We start from the raw sequence: 26,364 nt of genomic DNA, 5'->3' as shown, positions 1-26,364 counted from the left end.
TTGTATTTCTATAAACTGGATGATTTATATAAACAAGAATAAGGGTAATTTCAAATTCTAAACTTTCAAAAAGAAAAAGAAAAAAAAAAAAAAAAAAAAAAACAAGAAATGGTAAGAATATTCACTTTTGAAAATTTTGATTCTAATAATATCTAGGTTGAATAATTGGAAGAGGAATATAAACTTGAATCAAAAATTCTGGTGAAACTTTTTTTTTTTGGAAGGACGCAATAATTAATTGAGAGTTGAAATTTTGAAAAATCATTTATAACCAAATTTCCTATTCTAAAGACATATTTCATTTTAATGGAATCGGACTTTTTCCCCTCTTCTACCTGAAAAATTTTACCTTTCTATTCTTCAAACTGTAACAGCATGGAAACTGTTTTGTAATTGCTAGAATATCCTCAATATGACTAACAAAATACTTCAAATAGATAGGATTATGTTAAAAAAAGCTTATCAAATTAATTAACAGTGAATATGGCAGAATTATATTTTTTGCTTTTTTATTCAAGATAAGAACAACTTGTTTTCCTCAACTGTAATATGACAGGAAATTTTTTTTAAAAAAAAGTAAATCAGCATGGTAGGGAAATGTGTGATATCAGATGCTCGAAAATTCTAAAATCTTGGTTTGTGTAAAAGTATTCTATTTGGAAATTTCTTTGCTTATATTTTTTATTTAGATTGACTAGGTTAATGTGAGCAAAAAATGTGCGTTACATATAAAATATCTCTCAACTCGAATTTTATTACTTCCAATTATGTATTATAAGTTTGGCTGTTATTTTGGTCATGTTGTGGTATAAATTTTATGTAAATATTTATTTGGTGTTAACTTTTTTAAAATTAAAATTCCTTTTTAACTGTAAAAATTTGGGGAGGGGGAGAAATTCTTTATGAATAACTTTTTTTTTTTTTTTTTTTTTTTTTTTTAATAGAAAGCTGTAGCAAAGTATGATCAAGTTGTTGAAATTTTAGACTTTGCGAAAGAATTACAGAAGCAATTTCAAACTTTAATACAAGAGGTTTGTATTATACATATTGATAATTATATGTTTGTTAAATAACCAAAGAAATAAAAATACTCATAGGAAATAAGGAACAGAAAATATTTAACTAAAGTATGAAATATGTGTATAATTGTTATTTAGCTTTCTTGTGGATTTTCATATTTCTTTGATTTGAGCCCTGTTGACCCTTGAATCATAGAATGAGTTCATTCAGATCTTCAGAATTTTTGGGTTTTTTCCATTTCCTTTTTACTTCTTTCTCTGAAGTAAAAGAAGTGTTGTAATAGCAAAATATTTCAGCTGTCAGATTGCAATAGAAATATCTATTTTGACTATTTTATTCCAAAGTAGTTTGTAAAATTAATTTTGTGATGTATGTACTTATCTGACATAACTAAAAAATGATTAGCTGTAGAACATTGAAATTTTGTATATGAGAATGCTATAATATTTAATTGCGCACCTCTCTTGTTTATTGCAATGTAGCTAGATATATATATATATATATATATGAATTTAACAAATTTTTTCATTTGTAAAAAGCTAATTTAAATTTTAAATTAGGAAATTTTGATTGTATACAAATAAAATTTTAATTATTGCTGCAAACTAATTTGCAATATCATTTGAATTCAGAGAGCATATGTTAAGTATCTAAAACCATGAAAAAATATTTAATAATCCAAAAAATTAATGAATTTACAAGACTAATTTGCATAAAGTGAATAATTGTTGAGCAGGCAGGTGACAGATCTTTTCAAGGGTTTTCAAGTTGCCTCCAAACCTAACTCTTCAATTACTCAATTTGTATTTCATCATCCATATAGGCACAGGTAAAGTATTATTCAAAACCAAAAGTAAAAACCAAATTTAGTGAATTGCTTAAAAAAGAAATTTTAACTGTTAAAGAATTTCAAGAAATTTAGTAAACAAATCAAGTGGGAAACAAAATTATTAATTAAAGTATATCGCTAATGTAACTAAGAGTTAAAATCCAAAGTAATTTAAAAACCCTTACCTATTGAAACTTGCATTAACATTTGAAAATTCAGTAATTCATTGAATAATGTAGATATAGAGGTAAAAACTGGCACACATGCTTGAAATGTTATGGGGTTTTATTGAAAGCAAAAAATAAAAAAGGCTTAAAATGGGCAACAGATGGCACTCTATATGATAACAAAAGCAATAATTAGCATAACAGTTGATTTTTTGACTATGTGCAAAGACTATGTTCTTTGTCATGAATGTTCAACATGTTGGCTGTTGTTCATCAGCAATACCTGTAGTCGAGGGACAATGTTGTGAATAGCACTGTGCAGCATATCTGTAAATGTGGTGAGAAATTGCCATCGGACGTTGTTGTTTAGCATCCCTAATGAGGTTGGATGACCGTGGTAGACTTGTGATTTCAGGTGACCCACAACCAGTAGTCACACAGATTGAGATCTGGGGACCTGAGAGGCCAAGCATGACGGAAGTAGCGGCTCAGCACACGATCCTCATCAAACGATGTGTGCAAGCAATCTTTCACAGGTGTAGCAGTGTGGGATAGAGCGTCATCTTGCATAGAAGTCATACCTCCCAAACAGGTGTTTATCAGTCAGATTAGGTGTTGGTGTATTGAGGATACGGCAAAGCACACTAGGGCTATCTGCCTAAGGGGAGGGATGCCTTTCGTGGAGGACTTTCTAAGGGAAACTGGCTCGTATACATGTTACACATGGGGAAAACCACGAAAACGCCCATGCAGCCAGCCCGTTCGCGGGATTCGAACCTCGGACCGAACTACCAGTGTTCAGCGGTTTTACCGCTCGGCCGCTGGTGGGCCAGTCAGATTAGGAATGATGCAATTCTGTAACATATCAGCTTACCTCATAGCCGTCACACTGATAGTCTGAATAGCAAAACTACACATTTCCTTGAAGAAGAAGAAGGATCTGATCACAATTGATGTGATAAATCTACACAGCTTGACCAACACCTGGAGACGAGGGTAGAAAAGTGACTAAGTCATGAAGGAAAAAAAAAAATCGCTCCCTCACTACAGCTCATTTCATATATGTTTCTCATACAATATCATTGACGTTTTGCTGCCCAGCACCATATGTTGGCTTTTTATTTATTTATTTTGCTTTCAATAAAACTCCATGTCATTTCAAGCATGTGTGTCAAGTTTTACCTCTCCACGTACATTATTCCGTGAATTATTGAACTTTCAATTGCTAATGGACTTTAGGGTCACCCTGTATATACCCAGCCTTTATGTTTGCAATCGTTTGTGATACTCATAAACTTCCTGTTATAGAAGTATTTTAAATGATGGAAATACTCATGCTTTGGTAATATAAAATTAAAAAAAAAAAAAGGACAAAGTCTAACTTTTAATGTGGTCTTCCAGTTCCTATACTTATATTTGAGAAAGTTTTATGCTTGTTATAAAAAAATAAAAATACAAGTAGTTTGACGTATGACAAAAGTTGACCACAATATGTAATTTCAAAATTTGCAATTTTTTATATGATATTCAACTTGCCTTGAGGGATTGGTTAATTAAGTTAGAATAATTTGAGGAGATAAGTTTAAATGAAATGGGAAAAAAAAATACATATAATTTAGTAGGCTGTACAAGGAAGTCATGTGGTGTCCATATAATTTTTTTTTTTTCTTTTTTAATAATGCCTCCATTAGAAAAGCAAAGTCATATTTTTTATGCAATAAAGCAATATATGATATAAATTTTAGAATGATACTTAAAATTTGTAGATAATACATATTTTCATTTATTATTTTGATTTAGTACACTAAAGCTCAGAAGAAAGCTGCAAAACGAGAACAACTGGAGCGCCAACAATTAGAGCTACAAAGGATAAAGGAAATTATGGTTTATCAAGATCTACTTAACAGTATGGGTGGTGAGGATGTTAGGCAAGATTTTTTAAATGGAAACAATGGTGCTGTTGTAAGTATTTGCAGAAATGGGAAAAAATACTTTAATTTTACAGATTTTACTTTTTGTTTTATATATAAGTTAAAAAATAGGATCAAAATATGATTAAGTTCTAATCAGTATTCATGTTCAGTTGGTTACAAGTTAATAATAAAACAGTTACATTTTAACTGCAAAATGTATGTCATATTGTCTTAAATTATTGTTATGAATAATATATACTTTCATCATATGTAAAAATGTACTATAAAAAGGTAATATATAAGGAAGGATTGAAAAGTAATGCACTTTTAATTTTTTCCCCAAAATTCAGTAGCTAAAGCAAAACACAGTCCTGTGTATCTTTGCTACTTTTCAGTATAAGAACCGATATTTTCAAGACATTTCTTTATCATGCTATCAATTTTAGTATGCCATATTTATCAAAGTTCATTTTCTGATTATGTGTGGTGATGGTTGGATTTCTTCAGTAGACAAGGCTCGTCCTATGTCTTTTCAAGGTACATAACAAATGAGAGTACAAAAATTTCATTTAAAATTATCCAGTTGGTCTCGCTGGGGAAGAAGAGGGTGACTATAATTCATTGATATACATGGCAGTGAAAATCACAATATTTTTATGCTTTAATTTAATGACTTTTTTTTTTGCTGTAATTTACATTTAGTAGAAATGCCTATTCTTGTGCATTATGTTTCTATTCTTATGTTGAAGAATATATGACTTGTGGTTGCATTTCATATACAGTGTACAGACCATCTATATATACATATATAATCTCTATTAACATCTATTAAGAATAATAGTATGCATTACTTTTGTATCCTTTTTCCTATATTTCTTTAACTAATCCTAATTTGTGATATTTGAAACATCTTAAAAGAGAAAAGCTTTTTTGCAGTGTCCTAGATGCAGTTTCCTTTTTTAATTCGATTTTGAATTTTTCTTTTTTTAATAAGGTGTGTACTGAAGTATAATTTTAATTTAATAGTTCTGCATGAAAATTATTAAATTCTTTTAAAGTATGTACTTTATATGGTCTTTGTTTCACTAATTTCATATGCTATGTGCATTTTCCAATAGTTGAATTTTTCGTGAAGATTTATACGTTTAAAAGGAAAATATTTGCAGAAATTAACTGAAGAAGAATTGAATAGTCTTGATGAATTGTACAAAGCTATATGTCCTGAACGAGAAGCAGATTCTGAAAATAGTTCTAATTTTGATCAAGTGCTTTCTGCAGCAGCAGAACATGTTCAGGCTCTACTAGATGCTAAGAACAAAGAAGTGTTTGGAACTACATGTATCCTTTCTAAATTAGCATTGTATGAGGCATATTGAAATTGGCATATCTTTAACATTTAATATAAAAATTTACAGTTAAGTTCTTTAAATATTTATTTCATATGTCTGTTTTAAGCGGGGAAAAGTAATAGAAAGTATTGCTTTTATCAATTAACCTTTTTGTGATGAAAGGCGCAAATGCACACATATTGCTGGGGCTGGCTGTTTGTTTCACAAGCTTCTCTCCTGGGTTGGAGGTTTTTCTCGCTATTAAGCTTAAATCCGTGAAAGTGCAGAAAAGTGAATGTATTGTTTATTAATGTTCTGTAGAGTAGAGTATATATGCTTTATATATTTTTTATTTACATACTTCATATACATGTTTTTTTTTAATTAAATAGTTTTTATTTTGCACATTTTTTTCCCCTGTATTTACTTACTTGTTAGTGACTTTTAGCATTATACATCTGACAACTGAACATTTTACTTAAAATTCATTTTTATTGTGATACATTTCAAAGCATGGATCTACACAGTTCTTGCATTCTTGATAGCTCATTTGTAGCTATTAGGAAGCTTATATCTGTAGCTATTCATTTATTTTTGGAAGAATGTTTTCAGGAACTTGAAAAAAGGAAGTATTTTCACGTCCTTTTGAACAAAGCACTTCATGTCTATCTTTGAAAGCAGTTCAGTTTTGGTTCTTTTTCTGCAAAATCAGTATTTCATCAATTTTCATTTTAGGCTGCAGAAGAATTTTCAGTGATTTCTTTCCTTCTCATCATTATAGTCCAATAAGTATTAGTTCCAGGTTTTGTTCATCTGCCAGTGATGGAGACATGGAAAAACATTCAGTATATAAATGATATCCTTCACCAGAAAGTTCTTCAAGAAGAGATTTGGCAAGTATTTCCCCATATAAAAACCTGAACTTTCTTTTAACTCTTTTCCTTTTCTCGCACAAATAATAAAATTATAGATATAATCTGATTTAGATTCACATAATTTGTTTTCCAACGCTTCCACAATGTAATGCTTAAAACAAAAATATTTCATGTACACAAGTTGTAGTTCTGAATTGGAAAGTGGACTTCGTGAATCATCTCTGTCACATTTCAAGTAGAAGGTCAAATCTGCATGCATCTCAAATCCTATGGAAATATAACACTCTCTTGTACTTCCAAAACTCTGAGTCCTATATGTGACTGGTGGGGGTGAACGAGAAAACGATGCATCATGCAAGCGTAGCTGTCTCAAAACGAGTATGTTTCATGTGGGCATTTCTGTGTGACAGTTGATGTGAAGGAATTATATATATATTTTTAGACTTCTATATCTATGTAATGGAGATTTTGAATCTTGCACAGAAGATGGTGATGCTGAAGCTAAAGTATAAAGAGAAAGTGTAGTCATGGCCAGTTGATATATATTTTTTTGGTGTAGCATTCTTGCAATGAACGCATGTAACTAATTTGGTGAATTACTCATGCCAGCTGTACAATATGCATATCCAGCATTCTTCAGTATGCATGTCCAACATTCTTCAGTAATTACTATACAGTACAAAGTCCAAAATCTGGACTCGTCCTGACTTCGGCAATTTGGGATTTTTCCAGATATTAGATCATCAGTTTAGATCTAGTAAGATGGCATGTAGAAATTATAAAATTAAAAATATGAAATCGTGATTTATGAAATAATGAAGTATTTATGATCTAAAGGGTATCAAAATTTACAAAAAAAAAAAAAAAAAAAAAAAGCTTAATATTTATTTATTTACCGTATTAAACATTTCTTTCAGTGTAAGTTGTTTAAGTTACTTTGTTTTTTGTGCTAAAACTTTCTCTTTAATTCTCTAGACAGACATAATCTCTTGTTTAGTTACATTGTTGCAGCCTTGTAACTGCTGTGTCGAGAATTCTGACTAACTTGTCAATCGAAATTTTTTCGTTTTCAGGAACTTCTCTGTCACTTTCTTCACTATCGGTAGTGGTATTTTCTGGATTTAGAACCATACTACAGATTTCGCTATTCATTAATTGATTGATGATTGAGAAGCATTGTAATCACAATGAAAATCTTTTATATCATCTTCATTTATTACCGCTTCTCCACATTTCTTTACAAAATTTGTTAATTGGAAAATTTCACCTTTGTTTTATGATATCCGAAAACTTTTAAAATTTGCGGCTATCATCATCAAATTTAGCTGTCGTTCACTCTACATATTTGGCTATGCATCATGAGCTTGGCGACTAACGACAAGTTGTTCTATTAAATTTTATCTTGTTTCTATCACGCACTGAGACAATTAAACCTGAATTGTATTAGTTTACTTATTTATTATACTTGTGTCTATTTCTTGAACATGCTTATGGCTTATCAGAGTTCTGAATAAATAATGCTTATGGCTTATCAGAGTTCTGAATAAATAATGCTTATGGATTATCAGAGTTCTGAATAAATAAATTCCCAAACATACTTAAGCTTTATAGAGGGCTCATGCTAGATATCGTACCGCTTGAGGCAGTCTCCGTGGATCCTAAATTCTGCAACCCAGTGCAATCATACAAGCTCTGGCACTGGTTCTGGGTTTATGTGAATAACAAATCAGTTATTCTTAATTCAAATAGCCCTTAATGTAATCTTTGGGTCTATGAGTATCATCAACAAAATGTATTTTTAGCATATGGAAATAAATTTTTGTTAAATTTTTCCTTGTCAACATTTTTTAGTGCATTTAACTTTATCTGTAGTCATCGCCAATCGTAATGTCAGCGTAAAAGGATGCCATACTTCTTTATTATTCAATTACTAACATAAAAAAGAACTGTTTAAGCATCGCTACACGAGTCATTATTCAAGTTGTCATGTGTTGATAAACTTGCAGTGATGAAAGGAAAGTATAATAAATAATAATTCACCAGGTTGGTGTCAGATCAATGATAGCCAAATTACTGATCATACGAATTTATGCTAAAATGATTGTTTCTTCAATAACAAGGTATTTTATTTATGTCAAAGTGAAATTAAGAATCAGGACTCTCCAGATGTTTTATTATGCCTGGAGGGGGGATCAAATGGGCATTTATAAAGCCTTCGAGTAAAACGTTGTTGGTGGTTTTGAGGTCCAGATTCCAGATATTGGACATCCGGGTTTCAGACTTTGTACTATATCATGTTTTTTCCTTATTTACAGCATTACAGCCAGGGAAAAAAAGAGGCAAATAATCCATATCTCACTCTGCCTGTAATACTTATTCAAAGCAGCTGACCTTCCCATTAAAACCAGATTTCTCGTTTTTCATTACATCTCATGGTTTTTAATTTTTATGAATTTAGATCATCGTTTTCAAATGCAATTTTAGAAAGAACTATTGATTATTAAAAGAAATGCTATCAAGTAGTTTGATAAGTTTTTAAAAAAGCTAAGCTTTAAAAGAAATTAAGCTTTAATTAAGAAATATTGGCATTTCTTAATGAAATTTAGATAACGTAGTCTTAAATTATTTAAGATAACATTATTATTTCGTACAAAAACTTAAATTGTTAAAATACTATTTGCTGTCTTAGCAATATTCAGCACAATTTTTATAATTAATTGTATTTAGTTTGAATTGTTTAAATTCATTATGGATTGTATAACTTTATTATAGAAGCTTAACTAACTTTTAGCTGCAGCAGTGGTCGAATGGTAAGACTGCTGAATATTGGTAGTTAGTCCCAGGTTCGAACCCAGGTTAATGGGCAGTGTGCATGGTTAGTTTTTATGGTTTTCCTGATTTCTATTATAAATGTGAGCCATTTTTCCTTATAAATGAATGAATGCATCCTTCATGAAGCACTCATCAGGGGTCACTGGCAGTCCGTAGGTACCATAGCCCTTTAAGAGATCACCTTGGGGGGTCATGATCTTGGAACCCTAGGGATATTTCCTCCATTTTTATTTGCCTCTCCTTATCTGTTCTATTTCCATTTCTTCCAGGCTCATAGTTTGCCTTTGGAGGTTGGGTCTCAAAATGAAATTCTGTTACTTATCTTTCAAGGAGAGAAAACTTAACTGTTCCTGATGTTGTCAATCAGTTAGTGACTTGCTCTTAGGGTCACTGGCTTGGGGATAAGCTTTTAGGAATTCCTGCTTTCAGGAAAGTTGACTGTGAGGCTTCAGATTGTGTAATGAACCGGTTAACCCTGACACAGGACTCTGCATCCTCTTGTTCGACTTCATAGTGGGTTTGGTTGCTGGGTCCGATTCTTTTATTTCTTTCAGATATGGCCTCTAACACCTTAAACAAATGTTAAAAACATTTCATTCTCAAAAGAAAAAAAAAAAATTAATGCTAATGCTTAAATTCGTCCATCCCATTTTCTTGTAATAAATAATTTTAAAGGTGATCTTAAAAAAAATTCTCCTTTCCTAATATAAAAATATATCTACTCTATTGGAGAACTAAGAAATATCAAATAACCTCAATCTGGAGACCTCCTTATTGAAACTGCCTCTGTAACCCACTTTTTTCAGTTGCGACCCCTTTTTATCACTGATATTTTTTCGCGACCCACAGGACCCCATAATATTTACAAAAATTTTGTGGGACCCCATAAGTATTGCGCAAATCCAACACATACGTGAGTGAAACTGTCAATTTTCTCACTCGTACTGTCATATACTATTGGAGTTTTAGGTCATTAACTTTAATTTCTAATTTTAACACATATAACAATGTGAAAATTTTAAATAAGTAACAGACAAAATGACAACGTCATGTGTAAAGCAAGGAAATTGAACATTTATTTATATTATAAAAAGAATGCGTCGAAACATTTTCTTTTTCTTTTTTTTCCCCTTTGTTTGTATTGTCTTTATCTATTTTCAGATACATTGTGCAGAAATATTTGGTAATTGTAAAATTATTATAATAAGTTAAAGAAATATCAAAACTGCTAAAATTTTTTGCCGACCCACAGTTTAAGAAACCCTGACTTAGTGTATGATACCTAAAAGTTTGAGGCTTTATAATCCAAAAGAGATGGCTGTTTGTCATTTAATTTGATTTTGTGTTGGTATAGCGTCATGGTTTAATGCTATGTATTTTAGTGTATCTCTTGTTTTAGGATTTTGCTTCTGAAATCTGATACCATTATCTGTATCTTATTATTCCTCTCAGCTTTTATCATTTTCTTATGTCTGTTGATTTTATAAGTGTTCTGTTTTTTAACACGTTGAGCGCCACGTCGGCTATCTGTGGCTGACACTAGATTTTCCGTTTAGGCCGCGTCGACCGTCGCTGGCTGACAACGTGTAACATGATATATAACTATAAAATTTACACGGTTTTATGGAATTAATACCCTATTATAGTAAGTAAAGACATGGACTGTTTGTGATACAGCCTGTAAATCCTCTTCCGATTTACCCAGGGGTAATATTGATGTACTTTTTCCAATGGCAGATTGTGAACAATTACAAATGTAACCCAGTCCATAATTGATTCATTACAGGATCAATGGATTTCATTGAAATGCAGTAAATATAAAAACGGTTCTACATTACAGCTATTACAAAATGTGACAACTTTCTTAGTCTTTTTTCTGGCCATTACTCTACCAGCTTCTGTTGCATTTTTTCTCATAACATAATTTACAATATTTCCGTACTTCAGAGGCGTTTCCTGGTTTTCTTTGAAGTTTATGTTGTCGTTTTTTTAGATATTTTTGCATTTCTGTTCGATAGAATGTCTTCTTTTTCACAACTTGTAAGAGATAACTCTAATTCTTTCGGGAATTCAGTAATGCTAATTTTCTGCTTCCTAATATCTTTGTATAGAATGTAACTTTTTACAAAACAGACTTGGCGCGTAACATGTTGAATGAATGCTATAGGAATCACATTCCAAATGTAAACTATCTTTTACTGCTATAAGAATCACTGGTCCTACAATAGCAGCGCTTTTAAGCGGCGCGCGTTGCCCTGAATGGGATTGCCTAAGAAATACGCGTGGCGCTCAACGTGTTAAACTTGCCTTTACCTAGTGTGTGTTTGTCAGTTATTTGTGTGTGAAAGTATGAAACCTGTACTTGGCACATATAACCTTTAATGTTTTATGCCAGAAATCCACTAGCACGACCACTACCTTCATGACCCTTAGGCAGATAGCTCTCACGTGCTTTGTAATATTCAAATAAACTAAACTAACATTTAATACATTAAATATCTGCATTTAATTTTATTTCAGATTTTTGAATGATTCACCACTGCTTTTGTTCTGATGATTAAAATAACATGAATTATTCATTTAATTTTATTATCATATTATTTAAAAGTACTTAATAAAAAGTGTTAGAGTTCACTTTAGGGTACCCCTTGTATTTTCACCAAGTTGTTGTTTCATTTATGGTAACCTGTGTGGTTTAATGTTATGGAAACCCTATTATGACTTAATCGTTTGCAATATTCCATTAAATTTTGAATCATGAGATGTTTTGTAAGGGCTTTTGAGGTGTGTGTGGTTAGGAAGTACATTCCTTGTTTCATTGTTTAGACGGTAGAATGGCTGAATGTAGTAATGTTAATTTGAAGCTATGTACGATTTGGAACAAAAGGGGAAAAGTGTATTAATTGACTGGTGTGTAAATGAAGGTTTACTTACAGTCAAAAGTCGTTAATCCGGACTCGTCGGGACTTCGGCGATTCCGGATTATAGATCATCAGTTTAAATCTCGTAAGATGGCATGTAGAAATTCTAAAATTAAAAGTATGAAACCGTAATTTATGAAATAAAGAACAATTATGATCTAAAAAGTATCAAATTTTACAAAAAAAAAAAAAAAAAAAAAGCTTAATATTTATTTGTTTACTTTATTAAACATTTCTTTCAATGTAAGTTGCTTAAGTTGCTTCGTTTTATGTGATAATACTTTCTCTTTAATTCTATAAACAGACATAATTTCTTGTTCAGTTACGAAGTTCCGCTGTTCAAGTCCCGTTAATTGCTGTGCCGAGAATACTGACTAACTTGTCAATCGAAATTTTTTCGTTTTCACTAACCTCTCTATCACATTCTTCATGTCTTTATCCATTTTTTGTTTGTTGGACATCGAAACATACTTTCGTTTTGTAGATCCTTTGGAAGTTCCAGCATCGAAAATTCTATTTGACATAATCGAAAGTTCAAGTTTACTTTTATAAAATTGCTCTTACAGTCTGCAAAAAATAATAAGCAGGATCCAATTCGAAGATTGAGGAACAACGCAATCATTAACATTAACTGAAATAGATAATTAGAGCTTACACCGTTCGTTATACATTAAACGCGCAGGCGAAAACGTATTCTGCACTTGCGCACATGCATATGCGCAGTAGTCAAGGTCTTATGCGCACGCGTAAAACGCCTGTGCGCATGTGCCAACGCGGCGCATGCGCAGAAAGTTTTTAGCTTCGAGGTCCGGATTATAGATCATTCCGGATTATGGGTGTCCGAATTAACGACTTTTGACTGTAGTAGCCATTTTATGAACAGTTCGGAATACGTAGGATATTTTTTACTCTTATTTTTGTGAATTTATGTGGCGATGCTGATATACGGATTCTAGTTCAGATAATTTTATTAAGTTTTTGGATGCTGTTAAGGAATTTTGTGCGCCACAGAGATAAGTGGATATTTGCTTTGTGTAATGCTTAAATGCATAACAGGTTTTTTTTTTTATTTTTTTTTTTAATGTTGTTTTATTGTTTGGTTTAAAATGTAGTTTATTGAGATTATGTATTTTTTGTTTGCCGCTACTGTAGAATTGGGTGCTCCTTTGACTTTTTAAGTGAAAATACATCGATGTGTACATGGGCAAAATCAAAGGAGTGCACAAAGCCTAGTTTGTGCAATTCTCTGATGTTTTTTGAAGTGAAAATTGGCCATTGTGTACATGGATAAAGTAAAGAGAGTGCGCAATGCCATTTTTGTGCAATTCTGGGATATTTTTTAAAGTGAAAATAGGTCGATGTGTACATGGATACTTTTTGCCTCAAAAATCGCCACTGCGCAAGCCAAACTAATAAATAATAAGTCAAAAGACTTGCACAAATTTGGTATCCATGTACACATCTCTAGTTTCTCAAAGGGGTACCCTAAAATCAAGTGTGTAGCTAGAGGGGGGCATCTGTCTCCGGGTGCAGAATTCAAGGGGCGCCAAACTGATGTTAGGACATTTTAGAATCAAATGTTTTCCATCCTTGGCAAGCAGTAGGGGGTGCGAAATCTTCAGTTGTCCCTGGGCGCTGAAAACTCTAGCTGCGACTCTGCCTAAAATATACTTTTACCATAAAAAGTTTTCTTCCTTGCTTAGGATTTCATTAGCATAACATTATAAGAAAAGTATAAAATAGAATGAAATTAGTCTAAATGTAGAACTTAAAGAACTACTTAAGTACAATTAAACTTATAGATCTTAAGTAACTTAAGTTCTAACTAAAGCTCTAACATAAGGAACTTAATTAATTTTAGAACTGTAGTAAAATTAAATTTAGAATAAAGAAATAAGTATTAAATTAATATATTTTATATCACATTACTAGTTTAATAATCTAAATTGTGCATTCATTGCCAAGTGACTCAAATTGATCTGGAGTTTTTTTGAAGTAGTGTCAGAGCACAATGCTAAAATCTTCTAATTTTTTTATGTTTCAGGGTTAGCAGTTATGCTTAGCTATCTGCTGTAGTTAGTTATCTTGAGTATCTTCCTCTTTCTGTGCATATAGGGTTATGGCTGTGAAAACTTGTAAAAGAGAAATTTAAAAAAAGATGTTAACAAAATTTCCAGAATTGTTAAGCATCTAAGTGATAAAAGTAAAAAATATTTTTTTTTAATGCCTTAAGTTCCACAAATTCCAGAAAGTAAATTGTCAGTTTATTAATTTTTAAATATTTTATATATAATGATTTCAAAATATTAATATGCTAATCACCAAATGGATCAAAAGTATAAAATTATTTTGTGTTTTCTTATGTCTGTTTAATGCATAAAATGAGATTTGTGTAGCTAATTCTTTTTGGCAATTACAGTTTTCTTTATCTTGAATGATGTTTTCTTAACCAATGTTTAGATAAATCTTTAAAAGAAACACTTCAGAAAATTTATACATGTACTTACTTCAATAAAACTGATACCATTCCCAATGAGACAGAATCAAATACAAGTTTATCTGAAGAAAAAGAAAATGAACCTCAGGTTTTTGTTGAACCACAGTATGGGCAATCATCTGATGGCAATCAGCATTCTGAGGTAAAATGCTAGAAGTTATAATTTATTCAGAGCAATTTAAAGTAACCTTTTTAGAAATTTTATGGTGCAGTATCTCTTAAAAAAAGGACCTGATTGTTTATTAAACTATGTGTGGGATTCCCCCCCCCAACACACACATTTAGAACATTTATCTTTCTCTTACACCATTAAATATTTTATCTGAATATCTAATTACATTGTATATTTTAATATTAACTTTAGTTGTAATCTATTAATCGGCTGCATATAACCACTGTATTAAAATGCCAATCAATTAGAAGCTAATTAATTGTATTTTTTATTTTACTTAATAATAGAAACAGCTTTTCTAAACTACTATCCTTAATGCCCAAATCATATATGTAAAGATAATTTTGGACATCAGTGTATATGCTGGTTGCATATACACTGATGTCCAAAATTATCTTTACATATATGAAATTAAGTATTTCTCAGAAATTTTAAACTGTAATTTTGTGAATTTTTGTGAAATATTACATAACATCATAACACATAAATACAAAGAAAAAAATTTAAGAGCACTGCATAGGATGTAAAACTGTAGCATAAAACTATAAAAATGGTAATAATATGTTATGAAAAGAATTAGGGGTAGAAGAATAATTCAGCGGGGAAAAAGGCTTATAGCTATGTTATATAATCTACCCTAATTTGTAAACACATATTGCAGTATACACTCTGTCACACACACACACACACACACACAAAAAAAAAAAAAAAAAAAAAAAAAAAAAAGACATTCGGACAAAATCGAGCCACAATCACTAAACTAGGCAGAAATGTAGTCTTGTAAGAGATTTACAAATGATTAAAATTTCGAGGGCAATGAGACAAGGGTAAGTGCTCTTATAAACACCTGAGATGTGCAGCTGGGAGAGTTAAAAAGCATAATTGCTCGTGCCGCAAAGCTATTCAAATGAAACTCTCGACTTGGCTGGATGGTATTGTGACTAGAGAATTATCTGAAGTGTAACCAGCAGTAATACAAACAATTGCTGGACTTTGAGAAGGGGCATATAGTAGGCCTCTGAGAAGCAGGTTGGTCAAACAGGCACATAGTTGCTCGGTCTTGATAACAGTGGCTCACGGAAGGAATAGTCTGTTGTCGTGGAGGATCAAGCCATCCCAGGATCACAAATGAGCATGAGGATCGCTCAATTACAAGAGCACTCACTTCTGCACTAACAATGTAACTAGTATCGATTTGATGTCATTTACCACCTTCCAAGCATCCCGCTGTATCAAGGGAAACCATTTGGAGATGACTTGACATCCATTAAGATGATTAGCACTGACCACACATCATAGGCAGTGTCTATTTTTACCGAACTTGTGCAAGCTGGAGTGTGACCGGCTGGAAGCGTGTATCTTCAGTGATGAATTTTGATTCAGTCTCAGTGCTGATGACCAGCGCACGTGCATATGGAGGTGGCAAGGCCAGCGGTCTGATCTGGCATTTGTTGTTGAGCAGCATACAGTGATAACACAAGGTGTGACAGTGTGGGGAGCGATTTGTTGAGATATTTGATCACCTCTAATTGTCCTTCAAAGTGCTATGATGGTAGACAATTATGTCGGCGACATTTTAATGCCGGTTGTACTGCCTGTGCTATCACGTTGCCCAGGTGCCATTTATCAGCAAGACAACACTCGTCCACATACTACGTGACTCTCCCAACAGTAGCTTCAGAGATATGATATACTCCTGTAGCCTGCTAGGTCACCAGACCTCTCATCAATAGAGCATAATTGGGACATGCTTGCAAGGCAACTGCAACCATCGTGGAATATTAGTGAATTAACTGCCCAGTTGCAAAGCTTATCGTATGATCTTCCGCAGGGTGTGATAGGTGACCTACTTAATGATTCAATGCCACTTGGTGTTTCGGCTTGTCTAGCTGCCAAAGATGCTGTCTATTTACTGATTTGTAATTTGATTTAATTAACGATTTTTTTATTCGAATTTTTAATAATTTATCTTCTCATACGCTACATAAATGTTAAGTTTCAAGATAGTAGTTCGTTTCCTTCAGTGTGTATACATTTTTTTTTGATAGAGTGTATTTTCATATTTATAGTAATGTTATTGACCAGTGTTTGGGGAAATAAGTTCCATTCCTCTGGAATTAAGTCTTCAGGGCGTTTATATCTCTAGGAGAAGGATTCTGCATGTAACTGCTTTTCCAAAATAGTCTCATAAATTTTGTATTGGGTTAAGATCAGAAGATTTTTCTAGACACAGTGTTCACTCAGTGTCCTTGCTTTCAAGGAATTGGTCAACTAGTTTTGTTGAATGTGGGCAAGCATTATTGTTCATAAATAAAAAGCCAGATCCATATACACCTCTGAAAAGTATTGCATAACATCATACATATCTCTGGCTGGTCATTGATCCGCTGTTGAAAACGCATAGGGGCATATGTCAATCATTATTTCTCCCCATACCATTACACTTGTATTTCTGATTCAATCGCTTTCCATAGTGTTCGAGAAAAGATTTCACATTGTTTACTACATCCAGATGTAAATTACATTGTACTAAATCCAGATGTACATTTTAAATCGCATATTAAACTAAACCTCAAGTCGTCAGTAAAGAGAATGTGTGACTGTTGATGTTCACTTCTGTTCTGATGTTCTTTTTATGAATTAAGGCACCCCCTTTTTTGTTGCGAAGACAATTAAACGTATAGCTTTGACTGTTTGGCATATAGTCCTTTTTCCCAGAATTATTTTATAAACCTTTTAGCTGTCAAGTTATTTTGATGACTTGGGTGCATAAATTGTCAATTTTTTAATTCCAAAAATGAAATGTTTTCCTATCAATCAAAAAAATAAAAGTTAAAAAAAAAAAAAAAAAAAAAAAAACTGCGCACTTTGAACTTTAACCTCTATCCTTTGAAACCTTTTGTAAAGTGCTGCCATTTGAAGCCAAAATGAAATTCTCACGATATATATTTGTATATAACAATACAATGCACTAAAAAAAAAATCAGCCCAAGTAATATTTGGGCGGGACATTTTGGAGTACCAATGGTGTCCCCGAGATTATCTCGGGCATGACAGTTAAAAAGGTTAAAATTGTGTACTTTCATAATAATCTTAGTAATTTCATCTCTTGCAAAACAGTCTTCTGTTACACCGATGCATTATGCCGTGTAAAATTTAAATGCTTCAGAGCATCTATGGAAATCATTTTCTGTAATTTCCTTCTTTGCGTTTTGCATTATCGTGATCTCTTTTGATATCTCGTATCTTTTTCTCACTTCGTTTTTAGGGAAAAGATAAATAGATAATATATATAAAAAAATAATACTTGCCGAGGGTTAAATTAAGTAAGAAGCATGGAGAGTAAGATATGAGCTCATGGAAGTCATAAAATGATGCTCAGTGAGTGAAAAATGGGTCAGTACATTGTCATGGTGATACATGCAAGCTCAGTTTGTCTACATCTGAGGACATTTCCATGAACTCTGCTTCCTAAGATGTCTTGCAACAGTGCATTAGAACAGCTCATGGTAATTGCTCAACGAATTGCTATTTTTAAAATATGGAGGCAAAACACTTTTTGTTGTTTAATTTATAAAACATGTTGAAAAATCATATAAACCTAGATAAATGAAGATATTTATTTTTTTAGTTTTGGACAGAAGGGGAGGATTTAACACTGGTGAAAGGGGTGCATGGGTCAAAAAAGGTTTAGAACCCCGAGGTGCTGTATGTTATCATACTAATTTGAGTCGGGCATAGATTTAACAAATATCTTGAGATTGGTTATAACAGCGCTTTTCAACCAGTGGTACATGTACTAGTAGTGGTACACAACAGAAAAATTTGAGATTGGTTATAACAGTGATTCTCAACCAGTGGTATGTGTTCTAGTAGTGGTACACAACAGAAAAATTTGAGATTGGTTATAACAGCGATTCTCAACCAGTGGTACACAATAGAAAAATAGATGGAATGTGAAGGAAGTATTTTTAACTATTAAATTAAAAATTAAATACTCCAACATCCTGTTTAAGTTTTTTTTCTAGCATTTGTAAATTTATGCTATCTGAGCTTTGTTCAAGGTCAATAGCCACTCATAGACTTTAGCAAAATAATCCGTTTTTATTTTCACAAATATTCTTTTAGCCATAGACATAACAAAATTTGTCATAAATGATATGTTTAAAAGGAGTAATAGAAATGGGTGTTGTATTTAATAGAAAATAAAAATAGTTCCTATAAAAAGTTAATAGTGTCTCATTAATTCTGTTTCAGTTAATTTATTAGCATGTCTACACTTTCGATTTGCTGTAACAGCAGGTAGTTTGTCTTCTTGTTATTATTTTTCTTACTTATTTTTCTGCGCAGTTTGCGAATATCGAATATCGTTGTTTATTTTTGGAAAACTCATAATATATTGTGCATTTAAATATTTCTGAAAACATAATAAAACAAACCTAGGTTCTCAAAATGGAAAAATGGCTAGGATTGACTAAGTAGTATAGTGGTGATTCACAGGTAATGGATCTAGGAAAATCTACTAGCATTAAGAATATTAAAAAGAAAAGAATATTTATAGAAAGGTATAATGAAAATTATTTATATTGGTTTACTTGAAATGGAGATGAAATGGATCCTCAACATGTTGTTTGTGGTGAACTATTTATTATCCAAAGTATGAAACCATTGTTTCTTAAAAGATATCTTGAATCTAAGCTTGCCAATTTGGAGGATAAATGTGAAGAATATTTTAAGAGGAAATTATCGGAATTCAAAAATAGTAAACAAGTAATGAAAGGTTTTGTTACTTCAAGTGTTTTTCACTTAGCTTTTTCACTTTTCACTTTAAGCCTAGTAAGCCTAAGTTGCCATGACTTTGCAGGCTCACACTATTGGAATATATTACCAGCAGCTAAAGATATCATTTTAACATTATTTAACAAAAAAGCAGCAAATGAATTTAATACTATTCTGCTATCAAATGATACAGTAAATCAATGAATTCATGAAATGGCAAATTCCATGAAAGAGACATAATAAATAAAACACAGTGAATATTTCACATTGCAATTGGATGAAAGTACTGATATCATGAACTTTGTTCAATTATTAGTTTACGTACGCTTCGAAGAAGATAAACAAATTGCTGAAGAGTATTTATTTTGTGAATCTCTTCATAATAGAGCTACTGCAAATGAAATTTTCAAAGTAATTGACAGTTTTATGTCCGAGAATGATATTCCTTGGAATAAGTGCATTGCCATATGCAATGACAGAGCTCGGGGTCTAACAAAGAAACATTCCAGTGTTATTTCTCAAACAAAGAAAGTTTCACCTGAAACTAAATTTTCTCGCTGCTCTCCATTTCATCATGAAGCTTTAGTAGCCAAAACAATCTCCGAAAACCTGAAACTTGTTTTGAATAAAGCTGTGAAAGCTCTTAATTTTTATTAAAAGCTGAGCTTTAAATTAAAGAATATTTATGATTTTATGCCAGGAGATGGACAGTGAACATGAGATGCTTTTGTTGCATTCCAAAGTAAGGTGGTTTATCCAGAGGCAAAGTTTTAAATAGTCTTTTTGAACTACGGTCAGAAATTCAAATTTTCCTTTATGTTTCAAAATCTTTGAATTGGAAAAATGTTTATTTAGAGAATTATGGTTGGGTACGTTGAGCATATTTTTAGCTGATAATTTTGGAAAGTTAAATGAACAAAATTTAGGATTACAAGGACAAACTGTTAATTTGTTTTGTTTTAGAGATAAAATAAATGCAATGATAAAAAAAAAGGAGCTAATAATTGAAGAATTGGATAATAATATTTTTACCAAAAATAATTTGAAAATAAAAGAAGAATTAGCAGCCAACATTAAAAATCTGTTTTTATTTGATAAATAATTTGAACGTGTAATTCCCCAAGGACTATGAAAAAGAAAATTGAATTAGAAATCAGTTTTGTTCAAATGTGCCTGAAATTTTATCTTGTGAAGAAAAAGAACAGTTGATAGAAATTTCCTGTGATCGAGCTCTAAATGAAGATTTAAAAAAAAAAAAAGTTAAATTTGCCTGAACTGGGGGGGGGATTTTTTTTTTAATGCATTTCGAATAAAGCTATTAAATTTTTGTTGCCTTTTCAAACAACCCATTCCTGCAAACAAGTATTTCCTTCCATATGATACAATGCTGGCCATTAAAATTGTAACACCGTGAATGAAAGCAAATGCAAAAAAAAAAAAGATATTTAGTGTACATGAACAGTATGAAGACAAAATGATTAAATTTGTAAGTAGTTTGGAGATTTACAGGGATGCGAAATTAAATACCTTTAAATACTTCAATGAAAATTTTTTTTGACAAAGAAAAAGATTACTTTATTAATTGAATGAAATTAAAGTAAATTCTGACTCTTTTAAAACAAAACTGGGAATAAAGAACATCAATGAAGTATTTAAAAGTTTTCCTTTTGTTTTCAAAATTCCATCTTTTGTTCCAAATTTTAGCCTTTTGAGTGATTACTTTCTCGTCAAGGATTTTTAGTTTCACCAATGAAGCCAAAATGGCAAGCCTGTACTCATTACGGTTGCGATATTCCTAATTTCGATTGAGGTCTAATGAAAGTGCTCAAAGTTTTTAATTATTGTTTGTGTGTTTTAATTTAACTCTTTTTACCTAAGTTCTATAATTTCTCTAAAAGTTTATATTCTTTGGATTATGTGGTGTATGTTTAAAAGTAAAATTTTGATTTATATTTTTCACTGAGGTATTTTTTCACTTTCGGTTTCAATTCTTTGAATAAAAAAGCAATTCATTTCTCAACAAAGTAAATTCTAATTAGAATAAAGCGATTTATTATTTAATCGCTTTATTCTAATTAGAATTTACTTTGTTTCTTCCTTGCTTTGGGGAAGTGCCAGAATTTTCGCATGAACTATTTTAATTAAAATACATTGAAATGGTTCATCAGCTAATTCTGGATACAGAAAAGCAAGGATTTTTGTAGAAGAGAGATTTCAATTTATTTCAGTGCTCCTCCCCCTTGACAAAGTGACATTAATGTTGATTGGATTCCTTTTCTGTTATGTTCTGTTTTTCATTTAATTAATTTTTTTAATTGGGATATTGCTAAAGTTTTGGTTTTAACTTTTTTTAAATTCTTTGCATTTATAGGATTATTTGAAATTTATTAACTATGAATTTCAATTTTGGTCTTGGTGAAATATTACTTCTAAAATTTCTTACTTTGTGTTTTTACTGATAATTTTTCAGTGGCTTAATATGCAAAAATACTAAGCATGTTTATATATATATATATATATATTTTAAATTTTTGTAATTATAAAATATATATAATAAAGGTTATAAATTTGTTTCCTGTAGTATTTAAATTAACATACAGTTATGAATATTACAGTTTATAATTTATTTTTTAAATTTCGAGTTTTGTCCTCTGTATTTAATATTTAGGTTGAAGATTCTGTGTTGCCTCAACAAAGTGGATTACCAACTGCCCCTACTGAAAGGTCATATTACCAAATAGAAAGTTCGTCCTTATATACTGAGCAGAATCATCCTATTCAAGAAGTTTTATCTGTGCAAGGCAATTTAAATTTTTTGCAAGAGTCGCAAATAGAAATTAATTGTAAGGAATATTTTTTTGAAGTCAAAAGTATACAGTATTCTGTTTTATAAGAAAATAGTTTAATACATTTTATTTTTGTCCTCTTTGTAAGGAATATTTTTTTTTTAAATTAAAAGTATGCAGTATTCTGTCTTATAAGAAAATAGTTTTAATACATTTATTTAATTATATACATTAATTGCTGCTGCTGCAACAGATTTTTTCCTGTAGCAGAATTGTTAATATTTCAAGGTTATATTGTTAGCAGATGTCCAGCCTAATGATATGGTGTTTAACATTAGACAATTTTAACCATAACTAACTGGAGTGCCATTTTTTGTCAAACAGCGGAGACTTACCGTATATCCATATGTAAGTTGCCTCTGCCCCGCCCCCATGTTCTAGAAAAAATTTCAGATAAACAAACTTCTCTCATAAGTGACGCCGATACAACAGCATGCTGATGTTCTTAATAAAATTTCATCTGCGATTTAGCAATTTTTTTTTATTTCGATTTTAGTCCATGATTCAATTTTTAAATATAAACAAAATTTTCGAAGAATTTTATTCAAATTCTGATTCAGAGTCAGAATTACCACATAAACTCTGAAATTCTTTTTCAGTCGTTCGCGAGTCATCATAAATTTCATAACTTGATTCATCGGTAGCTAGTCTCATTATCGTCACTTGGATAGATTGCATCATCTTCTGGGCCATCCAAGTTATTGGAAATGCAACACTTTCTGAGTGATTTGATTATAATTTAGCTGGAATCATGTCCAAGTGTCTTTCACCCATTGTGCAATTAAAGTTAGGCTCAGTCTTCTAATATTCTTACCTTTGGTTTTAGTAGGCAAATCAGATTGTATGCATTCGGACGAATACTTACACATATTGACCTTGAATGGCTTACTTATGCTGACATCCAGTTATATAATAGTGTATATCCAGTGCTTGTAAAATGGATCTCAGCCCTCCTAGAATAACAGAAAGTTTAATTTTTGAACTTCCTGCATGCTTTTTTACCACTTCTGAACAATGTGGTTGAAACATATCCCAAACCGAAAGGGAAGGTTCCCCCAAAAGTACACTTTTTTTTTTTTTTTTTGCACCATACACATTTAAAAACCAGTTAATGTTTAAGGCAACTGGTTTAACCAGTTGCTCGTGGCCAGAAAAATGGTTAAATCCATCCAACCATTTTTCTGGCCATGAGCAAGAACACCTGACGGATATGCTGTTGTGTGGAGTATTTGGATTCCAACGAGCATATTCATATTTTTAACATTTGCATGCAGTATCCATGTTTGCTGCGCTTTACCTGTGTGCACTAATTATAATGTGAATATAAAGACTTAAACTTTTTGCCGAGAGACTCGCTTGCACTTGTACTTCACTGTTCCTGCTTGTTCTTAGTTGACATTTGGAGTCAGCTTATCATCATGTATTTCAATTTCATATTTTACCTTTTAATTTTAAATAAAGTTAATTTTATGCTTTACTAGTCTTTGGCTTTCCTTTTAATGAACCTTCTGACAAGTTTGGAGTATTGTGGCATTAAACCATTGCCATATTTGGTGATCCAAGAAGAATGCTCCAGTTATGCTGGACCAGAGTGAAGTGCTCGAAGAAGCTGAATATTGAGATTCCATGGCAGCAATATCTGCAAATGATTCCATTGTGGAGCTATAAATCAGGAATAGTTTAATGAAAGTATTTATTACTTAATGTGTTGATGATGATATTGGATAATTTTTCCCCAGGTTGTCGTGTGTTTCGTAGTGCAGGTAGGACTGGTTCTTGGGAGTTGATTTTTCCTTCCTTATCAATGTGTACAGTATTCTTTTATGTAGTGGATATTTTATGATTTCATGAAAATTCTGCTGATGAATTTTTATTATGCGACTGAAAGTGCAGCAGCTACACATGAGTCGCATGTTTCCATAAAATCATCGTCTTTTTGGAAAAGAAGCTCTGCCTTATGGTTTGTCAGATTGGAGTTGCAGTTTTCGCTTTCTGACATAACTTCAGATTTAACAAAATTTAAACGTGCTGCTGTAGACTCTGGTACTTAATTCTGTTGGGGATATCATTTTAAAACCTCCCGCTACTGGAAAATATGATGTCCTATTTTCCCGGCTGATGTCCTGTACTGCATATTCAAGATTGTGCACTGATATTTTTTGAAAAATATTTTCTCAACAATCGATTTGGCTAGGGCATACCATCAAATCCCTGTTAATCCAGAGGATATGCCCAAAACAGCTGTAATCATCCCATTTGGATTATTTGAGTTTTTTAAAATGCTGTTTGGGTATTAAAATGCGGTTCAAACATTCCAAAGATTTATTCATCAAGTATTTTCTGGTTTAGATTTTTGTATTCCTTACTTCTATGATCAACTTGTGGCTTCAGTGGATGAAAACCACTTTTTAAAATTTTTGACAGACTAAAGAAATATAAATTGAATCCTGCTAAATGTGTTCTTGAAATGTCATTGTTATCATTTCGTGGTTGTTTAATTATCCCTTCTGGTATTTGGCCACCTCCTGAAAAAATTGCAATCATTTATAACTTCCCTAAACCTGTAACAATGTCTGAACTAAAGAGATTTTTGGCAATGTTGAATTTTTATTGGCTGTTTTTGTCTAAAGCAACAACTACCCAAGTGCCACTTCATGTGCTTTTGAAAGATTCTAAGAAAAATGATAAACATCCTATTCTTTGGACAGCAGAAACAAGTATGGCCTTTGAAAAATGTAGAACTGATCTGGCAAATGCAGTGCCACTTGGCTACCATGTCCCTGCTCAGCGGCTGTCATTAATGGTTGATGTCTCAGATGTGGGTATTGGAGCTGCTTTGCACTCGCTACGCGATAAACATTGTCAACCACTAGCTCCCTCCCCCCCTCGAAAACTGACTCTAGCTGAAACTAAGTAAAACACATATGATAGAAAATTACTCACTATCTGTCGCACTGTATTTTCAACATAATCTCAAGGGACAACATTTTACAATATACACAGATCATCGCCCTTTAATATTTTTATTTACAAAAAATTCAGATTCTGCTTCCCCCACGCAGATAAGATATATGAATTATATTGCCCAATTCAGTACCGATATGCTACACATTCCTGGACCAGAAAATGTCATGGCAAGTTGCATTGTAATGGACAGCTCTGCTATCAGTAAGCTAGATATAACAAGCTTTGTACAGATTGCTCAGTCTCAACAGAATGATTCTGAACTGAGTCAGTTACTGCCTACAGAAAGTAGATCATTAAAACTACAAAAGATGGAACTTTCCCCTGGTTAAATATATACTGTGATGTAAGTGGAGACAAGATCTGTCTTTTTGTTTTGAACCAGTTTCAAAAGGCTGTGTTTACTTCTTTCCATGGACTATACAGGCATATGGTCACCAAAAAGTCTCATTCTCTTTTATTTTGTGTGGCCTTCTGTGTCAAAAGACTGTGTTGCTTGGAATCTCTTTGCATCGACTGCTAGTCATACGGTATGCTCACAGTTCATTGTAGCCCTTCACTGTACCCAGTCAACATTTTGGGCATGTGCATTTGGACATAGTCAGGCCCTTGCCACCTTCAAAAGGATACTCCTTGTAAGCCTCATCGACCGATTCTCCTTTTGGCCAAAAGCAATATCAATCAAAGATATTTCAGTAAAAACTGTTGCTCAGGCATTTTTTACACATTGAATTGCTCCCACTACCATAAGTACCGATCAAGGCTGATAATTCGAGTCATGCATTTTCACTACTCTTAATTAAATTCTTGGTGTTTAGAATAGAAAAGAAACACGCCAATGTGACAATTAAAATCGCAATAACAACCTTGTATTTGGTATACATATATTAAAACAATCGATTTCGAGGGCAGCTAAAAGTCCCTCCTCATCAGGAGAACGAAATTACTAGAAAGGGGAAAAAGAAGGAAAGTAAAGCATTGGCAAAGGAGTCTCGGAAACACTTGGTCGTTATCAGCACACACGTGGTAGTAACGGGATTTTAAATCGGATTTACACTGGCCGCCTACTTTTACTGAGCCAGGCTATCTGATCAAACATATAACACAGAGACTAAAACGCAAACAAATCAAGGAAGTCAAAAAATAGGGAGCGAGGGGGCAACTGCAGCTTCACGCACCAAGTCTGAACCTCGAATGACCCTGTTTCTGAGACTCCTTTGC

The 26,364-nt window shown here is 32.1% G+C and overlaps 1 protein-coding gene across 3 annotated transcripts in view; it reads left to right on the top strand.

Moving 5' to 3' along the window:
* LOC118205115 (caprin-1-like) overlaps positions 1 to 26,364 on the top strand; it is a 55,997-nt gene that overhangs the window by 10,828 nt on the left and 18,805 nt on the right. For all 3 annotated transcript variants that reach the window (XM_035377411.2, XM_035377410.2, XM_035377409.2), the window contains exons 3-7: positions 945 to 1,031; positions 3,817 to 3,978; positions 5,096 to 5,267; positions 14,346 to 14,524; positions 22,002 to 22,176. In XM_035377411.2, coding sequence (XP_035233302.1) covers positions 945 to 1,031; positions 3,817 to 3,978; positions 5,096 to 5,267; positions 14,346 to 14,524; positions 22,002 to 22,176 — 775 coding nt within the window. The remainder of the gene's footprint in view (positions 1 to 944; positions 1,032 to 3,816; positions 3,979 to 5,095; positions 5,268 to 14,345; positions 14,525 to 22,001; positions 22,177 to 26,364) is intronic.

The sequence above is a fragment of the Stegodyphus dumicola genome, chromosome 2 (genome assembly GCF_044657685.1).
Source record: "Stegodyphus dumicola isolate Sdum_Otavi_A_Nest chromosome 2, ASM4465768v1".
Taxonomy (NCBI): Eukaryota; Metazoa; Arthropoda; class Arachnida; order Araneae; family Eresidae; genus Stegodyphus; species Stegodyphus dumicola.
The sequence above is the reverse complement of the archived record's forward strand: the minus strand, read 5'-3'. Positions and strand labels throughout refer to the sequence as shown.